This window comes from Drosophila takahashii, chromosome 3L (genome assembly GCF_030179915.1).
Source record: "Drosophila takahashii strain IR98-3 E-12201 chromosome 3L, DtakHiC1v2, whole genome shotgun sequence".
NCBI lineage: Eukaryota > Metazoa > Arthropoda > Insecta > Diptera > Drosophilidae > Drosophila > Drosophila takahashii.
The window spans coordinates 11,309,097-11,319,009 of NC_091680.1; the positions used below are offsets into that span (position 1 = coordinate 11,309,097).

Consider the following 9,913-nt stretch of genomic DNA (forward strand, 5'->3'; position numbering starts at 1 on the left):
CATGTGGCCCGCTCTAAGTTTTTGCATGTCCTTCGCCTGTCTCACAATTTGATTTGCCTGTCCTCGAGCAATTTAAATGACTTGGCATTATGCCTTTGTTGTCTACCAGTCTTCCAGTCAGCCAGCTTGTCTATCCATCTGCTCTCCCATCCGTCCGTCCGACTGTCTGGCCGCTTTTAACTACTTTGACGTGCAATTCATTTAGCTTTGCATGGCAAATGAAACGCACCTGGTGCACCTGTCCCGCCCGAAATGAGATGAACTTCATCCTTATTCCCCCAGTTATCCCTCAGTTATTCCGACTACGCCAGAGCAGACTCACTTTCCCCTTGGCAACAACGTGTTGCCAGTTGCCAGTCAATTTCAATAATTCAGACCATAAACAGACCGAGGTGCAGAGCAAGTACACAAAATGAAACAAAGCCATAAAATGAGCTGGCAAACTTATGGCAAATGCTTCTGCGAATTTTTGCCTTTGCTCTTACAGTTATATTAGACTTTTGCCAAATTACAGGAAGAAAGTGGGTGAGAGGTTATGCTACAATTTAAGAAATCCTTTCAAGAGTCAGTTACAATTGAAATATTGGGAAAAATATAATAGATATTTTTTCTTTTCTTAAAAACAAAAAATCATAAAAAAAGGAAAATGGTTTTTTACTTTCTCATCTCCGTAATAAAATAAAATACAATTTAGTGGCGTTGAATATTTAATAAAAGCGGAATAGAAATATTATTCATTTTATGGCCAGGGAGAGCTATTCAGTTTGCTCAGTTAAGTTGTAGTCATAACTCAATAAAACATCTTGAATTCGCATATTTATTTTTATTTCGCCGCACTCTAGCGATATGGACTCGCTAGGGTGAGCGGGTAAATACAAACTTTTACACCACATAAATTGCATGGCATTTATATTATTTGCTTAGCATCGTTTATCAGGCAATGTCCAAGAGCTCGCCATCCAATTGGCTGGCCATAGAAAGAAAAATACGAGGGGAGGCCCCTGCTTTATGGGCGAGCTCTTGGCAGCGCTTATTTATTAGTTGGACTTTTGAAAATATCGCATATTTATATCGTATTTATTGTGGCTGCCCGTTGCCGCCTCTTGCCTCTTGCAGCTTTAATATTTATTTCCGCTTCCGGTGCGCCGTCCTTGTTTGCCCATCGCCAAGTCCCTCAAGCTGCAGCTGTGTGCTCATTACTTCACTTGCGGCGTACGTAATTCAAGTTGCTCCTCGGACAAAATGGCGGATGCGAATGCACACAAGCACACAAACAGGAGCATAAACAGAAACGGCGACACAAACGCAGTCACAGGACACTGTCGGTGTGACACAGACACCGCTGCAGCTGCTCACATATACAGACAGCGATGCAGGGCGACAATTGGGAATGACACAGTTTTGTCGCACAGTGTTTGCATGGCTGGGCATTTGTGCTTTTTTATTTCTCTGTCTTAACAACCGGTTATCGTGGAGTCTGTAGGGTTCATAACAATTTATTATTGGACTTGCGTGCCATTATCAAAATCGTATGTATAAATATCTAATATCTATATGATATTATATAGACTCCAAGAAGAAGGGCCATAATATATATCTACATACATGGGCATTGAAAATTTTATCAATACTTGAAGATCGTAATAATTTTCAGAAAATTCTTTTAAAAATAAAGACAAATCGGAAAGGATTTTTACTTATAATACCAAAAAAGAATTTATAATTTATTGCAATTGCAGGTTGTTTAAAAACGCATTGAAATGCTTTTTAGAATTTGTATTCTGTTATCAAGCAATGCATGATCTTCAAATGTCAAGGCTATTTCCTAGATACCTTTCTGCAGAGCGATTTCCAGCCCCGGGTATCTTGGAGTCGAATGTTCGAGTATTGTCCCATCGGCGTGTTATTTTTATTTGCATTATTTCCTCACTGGCCTCGGGTCTCGACTCTAAAGATTTATGTGCGAGCTGCTACTTCAAATGTAATTTACAACAGACTCTCGCCAAATTTATGCGGGCCGTGGCACAGGATCTGTGAATCTCAGACGGAGAAAGAGGCCGAGCCAAAATCGTAGACTCCGGCTGAGTGTTTTTTAAAAGCTCCTTTTGCGCTCCAAAATAAAGTTGTGGCCCATGAATTCGCCATTAATGAGATAATATCAAACTGAATACCTTTCGCGAAGTTTAAACATGATGCAATTACGGGGAAATCTGATTACCAGAACATGTCGGCACAACAGCAGTCGGAGAGTCAGGAAATTGTCTAGTTTTCAGTCAAATGTCATGAGCCGAGTTCAACTGAGCCGTTCCCCTTCCCCTTCGAAACTGACATTTGCACTTTTTCCCAGGCCCAGGCCTTCTGTTCTTGGCGCTCGTCTCACTTCCAGCTCGCAATTTTCTTATTTTTTTCCCCCGTACGTTTTGACTCCATTTTTCGTTATCCCTTTTAGATATTCATATTTCGCCATTGATGATATTTTCACTACTTTCGTATGCATTACACGTACGGCGCCCGCACAGCCGCCCATCTATATGTTTGTGTGTGTGTGCCTCCTGTCTATCCTATACATCTGTATGTGGGGAGGGGAGGGGGCCTCTTAGGGGCTCCTGGGGCTGCCTTTGGGCCGTATTAACTCTGCCCGGCCGAACACGGCTGTGTGTGTGTTTGTGTGTTCGTGGAATTTGCATATTTTTTGACTTAACACATCCTTCAAAAATTGCGAAACGCGTTTGCGATAGCTTTGGCATTTCCTTGACGTCTTTCCGCTCTTTCCGTTGCTTTCCGCCTTTCGCTCATTTTTTCAAACCCTTTTTTACGCTTTTTTCTGGCTTTTTTGTGAGTTATCTATTTGGCCTGCAGTTCGCAGTTCAGGCCATTAAAGCCAAACGCTTTAAATGCCGAATTGTGTCCAATGTGCGGGCATGGCTTTTATGGGACTCCCGTGTGCTGGCCAAATTGAATTGGCCGCATTAAGCGTTCGCGCCCCATTGGGGCAGTATGTATCGCAGATATTCCACATATATATGTTGGCCAAATTGATTCGCAGGCACTTTAATGGCGGGAATGTATTTAAATTTCATGCGGCGCTGGTTTGGTTTGGGCCGGGCTCTCAAGACAAGTGGCGCTAATCCTTGACTTTGCTGCTAATGCACGTCGTATGTCAAACACCAAAAACGTTTACCCCCCGCCGGCATTCCCCTTTCGCCTTTCTGACTCTTTTTGAGCCACCCGCACAAGTAACGCAATTTATATGCCTTCCTCACTGGCTTGTTTGTCTTGGCAACGTCTTCTGCGTTTTTGCCCGCCTTTCAACCCATCCCCCTTGTATGCCATGCATTTTTCTGCACTTTTGACTTTTAAGCGTGCACTTGGCCAGGCTCAGAGCCTCGGTTTCAGCCTCGGTTTCAGCCGCATCCCATATACTCCTCCCTCTGCCTCTCCCCGCAAAAGCCCCACTCGTTTTGCACGCGTTGTTTGTCTTAAGGGATATATACTCTCTGGCGTATGCGAGGGTATTTGCCAGCACTCTGCCGCAGGCATTTTGATAAGAAAAACAAACTCAAACGGGCACACACACAGACTCACTGACTGCCAGCGAGTCGGGCTCGGTCCTGGGCTCAAGTGTCATTTATGCGTTTTAATGCCGGAATTTAATTTTCAAATTAAGTAAATAAGTTTGCGTAAAAAGTTTCTATGGATACAGAGACCGAGCATCTTCATCCACATCTTCATCTGCAGCTCGAGCTGTGCACAAAAGCCGCCCTTGGCTGTTCACTTCGCGAGTTGCAGTCACTCTGCAGCCGTAATAAACTCTTGGCATTGACGAAAAATTATATGGTAAACTATAAGATGCTTAACGGCTCCGGGGCCACTTGAAGCATAATTGAAGCGATTCCAGTCCACAAGGTTCGCAGAAAGAAGTACATCGGTTGCACTGGGGAAAAATAAGTCCACATGGATTTATATAAAGTTCGAAACAGAAAAAGGCTTAAATAAAATGTTTAAATCGAATCCCATTAAATATATTAAATTTATATTATAATTTCCTAAAAGAAAGGAATAATTGAATTTGTATCCATGAATGGGAAAATATAATGAGGGTACCTATATTATTTTATTTTTATAATAAATGTCATAACTATTGTATTATTTCTGTTTCTGTTTTTCAACGAGTTTTTACCGACTTAGAAATTATTCCTTGTTCCTTGGAAACCCCTTTCACTTGAGGACGAGTTTCGAGTTCCGCGCTGCTCTCAGATGTTCATCTAACTGCACATAATGGTCGATACGATGGCGACGCGTTACGATTCTGGTCGTTTCTCGCTTTGAAGTCATTTTCGTTTCGCTTATAGATTGCCTTTGGCTCTTGGCATTTCCGGGCAATTTTCCTTGGCTATTGTATCAATTTGCAATTATGTTTCAATCAATTTTATTGCCATCTAATCTGCGGAGCAAAATAGATTGCTTTTTCGCAGGGCTTCGAGGATATGTAGCCACCAGCTATGGGGCAGTCATGGATATGTGTTTTAAATTACGACTGAGGACGCCTTCTTTCCGTTCATTCACCTTGGCAACTTTGCTATATTATTGCTATTGTATTTAAATTGTGCTTGATCTTGTATATCACTTGTTTCAGTTGACCTACCAATAGCAATTGCATTTCGGATGGAGCTGAAGAAAAAATTTCAGTTGCTGTCTTCTCGTGAATTATTATTTTTTATATTATTTATATTATTTTTCCCCGAAAATCTGTGTAAGGATTAATTGAAATACTGCATTGTCGAAATATTTAGAGTCATACCTCGTTGAGTTCGTTATTAAATTCCCAATCGATTGGCGTTCACAGCTGCAAATTGAATTTTTAATTTTTGCTTTTGAACCTCCTACACTCATAAAAATTAATTTCTAAATTTTGGAAATCTCGCCATTGAATCGGCCTACCTTTGAAAATAGAAAAAAAATTTCTTGTTATTAGAAAATTTGCGTTTGAATACAGAAAACCTTTCTTGATGGAAAAAATTCAAGAAAGAATTTTTCTTAAAAATAGAAAAATGAAAATCTCATATGTCTGTTTTGCCGTCGCAGCCAAAACATTTTTGTACGTATTTTAGGACAAAGTCACCTTTGAATATATGAATGAAATGACCCTAGAATATAGGAAAGTAGCCATTGCCTTCCTTCGGCTGCCGAATGTTAACGACAAGAAAAACGAAGTGGGACGAAGGCCTACCCGGCTACCGACTTCTCTGATCCCCCGAGCGTCAGTTGTGAAAAAAATTCGTGAGTGATGGACGTGATTTTCAAGCGGATAAGAGGTGAAGCCTTTTTCCAAATATTCAAAGGTATGTAAATATATAATTTTTTGTGTAGCGGGCGTACAATTGTATGTATGTAATTAAAGGATAAATTTCAAATCTCTTTACCAAGCGTATACCATTCAGTTGAATTGTTTTTTAGCTAAGAGCTACGTACATACATACATTTGTATATAAATTTGTGGGTGTAGAGTTCTATAATAACTTTATCCTATTACTCGCATTTTATTTATTTTTCAGAGTGAAAATACCTGCAGTTGCATCAGCCAAATAATTTGTTTGGCAAAGCTGTAATTTTGTTTTAAAACATTCTAAGGTAAGAAAAATATGTTGTATTTGTTTGACATACTTACGGCATACTTGCGGCTCACCCGATCTGAAACCCGATTTTCAACCCTTTCATATTCTGCTCCTCTCTCTCGCTCGCTTGACCTACGCCTCGCGAGTTCTCTCTGCTCCTTCTTAAAAATGACATGATCTGCCCTGCTTACATTCGGTCTCCCTTCGCGCAAAGGACTGTATGTAAATATATATGTATGTATGTACGTGTCTCATCCGTGCCTCTCTCTCTCTCTGAAATTCGATTTTCAACCCTTCATTTTCTACCTGTCTTGCTCCTCTCTCTCGGTCGTCTGACCAACGTGTTTGTATTTTGGCTATTATTAGCATTACATTATTTCAAAAAAGTTGTTTATCTAAAAACAAATCTATCAATGATTAATGATATATCCCAATAACTCTTTTTTTCTAGATGAGGAAAGGCGAAGAAAATGGATCACCTTAGGTCATATGAAGTTCAACAGACCTTGGGTAATAACAATGTTTTCTTGAGTCAAAAATGTGTTATTTAAAAATGTTTAAATGTTAAGTGTTAAATGTTTTAAATGTAAATAAATATAATATGCAAAAGAAAAAACCAAGTTACATTTTATTTTTAGGGTTTCAGTGTTAATATTAAACTTCCTTTCAAGAAATATTATTTCTTAAATCAAGAAATAAAATTTCTTGAAAGGAAATTTAAACAAGAAAGAATTTTTCTTGTTTAAAAAGTGGCTTTCTAAAAAACCCTTTCTTGTTTTAAGAAATTTAATTTCTTGAAACAAGAAACAAACCACCTTTGAAACAAGAATCGCCTTTCTTGTTTTAAGAAATATTTTTTCTTGTTTTTATGGTGGCTTTCTAAAAAACCCTTTCTTGTTTTAAGAAATATAATTTCTTAAAACAAGAAATATTTTTTCTGGTTTTAATGGTGCCTTTAAAAAAAAACCATTTCTTGAAACAACGGTGAGGTCGCCTTTGGCAAAAATTCAAGAAAGAATTTTCTAGATTTTAAGGAAATTCTTCGATTTTTTTTTATGAGTGTATCTCTTGCTTATCCACTTCTAAGGATATGTGGCCACTTGTGGATACATTTTAAATTCCAATTGAGGAAGCTTTATCTACGCGGCAACAACATTGTCACCTTTGCACCTCTGCTGCTGGCCAATTGTCCCGTTGGCTTGTTAGGCCCGATTGTCGCATTGTGGTATATGACGGCGCTTGTTAGCCGAGTTAACGAGACTTGCAAGTCGCACAAATCCCCGCTCGGAGACTCATTACCGGCCAACGGCCATGTGTTCGCTCAAGCGGGAAAATCAAAGGGTGTGCGCTTTGCAGGGGGCCGCACTGTATGCGAGTAATTGGCCCAAACTGCCCACGCAACTATTTCATAAACAAAATCAGGACACCAGCTGGAGGCCGAAACAGTCCGACCAACCGATTACAAAGCCTGCTAACCGAATTTTCTGATTTCGCAGCGCCATTCAGAAATCGGTGCACTGAAAAAAAGGTGAGTGCTTTATATGTATGCTTTAATATTTTAATATTTTTAGTTTACCCCTCGCCAAGCACAAGTGTGTAAATTTTTAATAATTAATACACTTATTAAATATTAAATATCCATGGATATTTAATAATAATTGGCTATTGGCATGAATAACATTAGGTATATCCAATTGAATACGATACCTTTTCATTTCTTTGTGCATTTGAAGTGCGTTCTATTGCCCGGCATCGATTACATTTTGTCTGCGTGCGGCGAAACATTTATCATCAATTAATGGCATTAGTAAATGTTTGGCAAAGAATTTGGCGCTACCAAAATATTATTGTTATATATGCAGCGCCATAAATAATACCAAAATACCGTTCTTTGTGCCCGCACACACACACACTTTCCCAACTGTTCGCATATTGAATGCAATAAATTTATGGCACATTTTAAATTCAATTGAATTCGTGCGTTGCTTTGTTGCTGCCGCCCCCGCAAATCGTATTCAGGGTTGTATATTTCGTTTTTTAAGCCACACAGCGTCAGCAAATATTGCTATTAATTCTTAATAATAATAATAGCAGCAGCCATGTGGGAAAGTCGGGCCAGTGTGTCTGCCAGGATGACGACTGTGCACTAAGGCTGCACTTTATTTATGGCCTGCACTTTGCACTTTTATTGTTTTTAAATTTATTTACGTATTTTTTTGTATGATTAAAATATTTTTCATTTGCGGCTTAAGAGCAAATTTATACTCGGCAGTGGCTCTGTTGCCTGTTGCCGATGCCTTAAATACGTTTTATAAATTATCCCAGAATTGCCGTGGAATTTTAAATAGTTGTGCTTTATTTAATTACACACAAACACCGCGGGCCCCACATTAATTAATCTGCCATTTGGCCAGGAGAATTTTCGTTTGGACCTGGTTGACTACACTAAATGCCGGACTCAAAAGATTGGGAATGTCACACAGAGCAGACCCTGAATTTTCACTCACTGAATAAGTAGAATAAAAAGTAAGTTAATCAAAGAACTTACTGCCTTGATCTCTAGTGAAAAATGGATGATCTCGCTCGCTTCCTGCACTGGGGACCCATCACTCTCCTGGTTCTCACCCTGATTGTCACCTGGACGGTAATCGAGATGAATGCAATGTGGTGGACACCTGGCAAGGGTCCGGGATCCTTGGTGAACTATGCGCTGATCTGGTTCCACACCTTCGGCACCCTCTATCACTTTATCAAGTCGCTGATGGTGGGTCCTGGCTTCATTCCGCTCAAGTGGCATCCTGAGAGCGCCAAGGACACGGAGTTCCTGCAGTTCTGCCTGCGCTGCGATGGCTACAAGGCTCCAAGGTCGCATCATTGCCGCCGCTGCGATCGCTGTGTGATGAAGATGGATCACCATTGCCCGTGGATCAACACCTGTGTGGGCTGGTACAATCAGGCCAGCTTCGTTTACTTCCTGCTCTTCTTCCTCTCGGCCAGCATTCAAGGAAGTATCATTATAGTCTCGGCCGTTATCACAGGAGTACAAAAGCGACATTATATCCGCCAAGGATTGGATCACCTGGCCACGGTTACTTTGACCCCAACTAATTTGATGGCCTGTGTGGTTAGTCTTGGAGTGACGACGGGCATTGGATTGGCGAGCATCAAGCTGCTCTACATGCAAATGAAGGTGATTTTCAGGAACCAAACGGAGATCGAAAGTTGGATCGTGAAGAAGGCGGTGTTTCGTCGCAACGCATATCCTGGCAACAGGATCAAAGCCTTTGTCTTCCCCTACAATTTGGGTTGGTGGATTAACTGCCGCGAGGTTTTCCTCTCCTCAGGCGATGGCATTTCGTGGCCAGTTGCAGAGGGTTGTAATCAATACACTCTTACAAAGGAACAATTGGAACAGAAAAAGGATAAGAGGGCCCGCACTCGCCGCTACATTTGCACTCGTCCTGCCACCGGTCACTGGGTGCCCATTCTGTCGCAGGGTCTGTGGATATCCCTCCAGATTCCCTGCACCGATGATCCTCGCATTGCTCTGCAACCAGGTGATTCCATCCTGGTGACTCGCATTCAGGACTACTGGCTGTATGGTGAAAGGGAGCTATCGGCGGATGAGAAGGACAAGGGAATGAGACGCAAGGGTGCTGTTAGGGGATGGTTTCCAAGCTGTTGTGCCATGGAAATACTGAGTGAAGATTCGGAAAACGAGGAGAATCACGATGATGTAGCCGGTGGAGAACCTGGCCAACAAGAATCTGAAAAGGCAGTTGAAGAAACTATTCCAAACACAAAGATCTCTAGGGATTTTCCCAGCCAAGATGGAAAGCCCCGCAAGCGCCTGCGAGTGCAGTAAAGGGTATTTCCTCTGCCGACTTTAATCCTGAACAGAAAAACCCCTCCAATCGCCGCAATGAAATTGCTTTGGTCTACCGACGCATTAATCTCTTAATGCTTAATGCTTTTCAATAATGCATTAATAAATATATAAATCCCGCGTCGGGGCAGCAAGCCAAATGAGAATGTTAATGTTAATGCCGTCTGATCGGCAGGAGTTCATTCTATGTCCCGTAATTGAGTTGCAGGCCCGATTTCACGGTACATTGGCTTTAAAGTGACGCCAGCAGCTGCTCTTAACCAACTGTGTGTGTGCATCTGCTGGCAAGTAATTTGCAAAGCTCCATTCTTTTTTTTTCTTTTCAAGTTAGGTATCCGTGACAGGAAACAGGACACACACACACATTCTCTCTGGGATGGTAGATAAAAAACTAACTGCAACAAGGACGAAA

The 9,913-nt window shown here is 41.0% G+C and overlaps 1 protein-coding gene and 1 long non-coding RNA gene across 2 annotated transcripts; both read left to right on the forward strand.

Moving 5' to 3' along the window:
* Window positions 1-5,239: 5,239 nt before the first annotated feature.
* LOC138913141 (uncharacterized) lies at window positions 5,240-6,742 on the forward strand. The gene is made up of 3 exons (XR_011418755.1): window positions 5,240-5,342; window positions 5,556-5,631; window positions 6,067-6,742. It is a non-coding gene; the product is annotated as an uncharacterized lncRNA (long non-coding RNA).
* A 1,341-nt stretch (window positions 6,743-8,083) lies between these two features.
* On the forward strand, window positions 8,084-9,627 carry LOC108063015 (palmitoyltransferase ZDHHC6). Its single transcript, XM_017149937.3, has one exon. It carries the CDS (start codon window positions 8,185-8,187, stop codon window positions 9,478-9,480), a length of 1,296 nt encoding a protein of 431 aa, XP_017005426.3. The 5' UTR covers window positions 8,084-8,184; the 3' UTR covers window positions 9,481-9,627.
* Window positions 9,628-9,913: the final 286 nt, after the last annotated feature.

Coding starts and splice junctions, on each gene's coding strand:
- LOC108063015 (XM_017149937.3), top strand. CDS start 8,185: ATGGATGATCTCGCTCGCTTCCTGCACTGGGGACCCATCACTCTCCTG.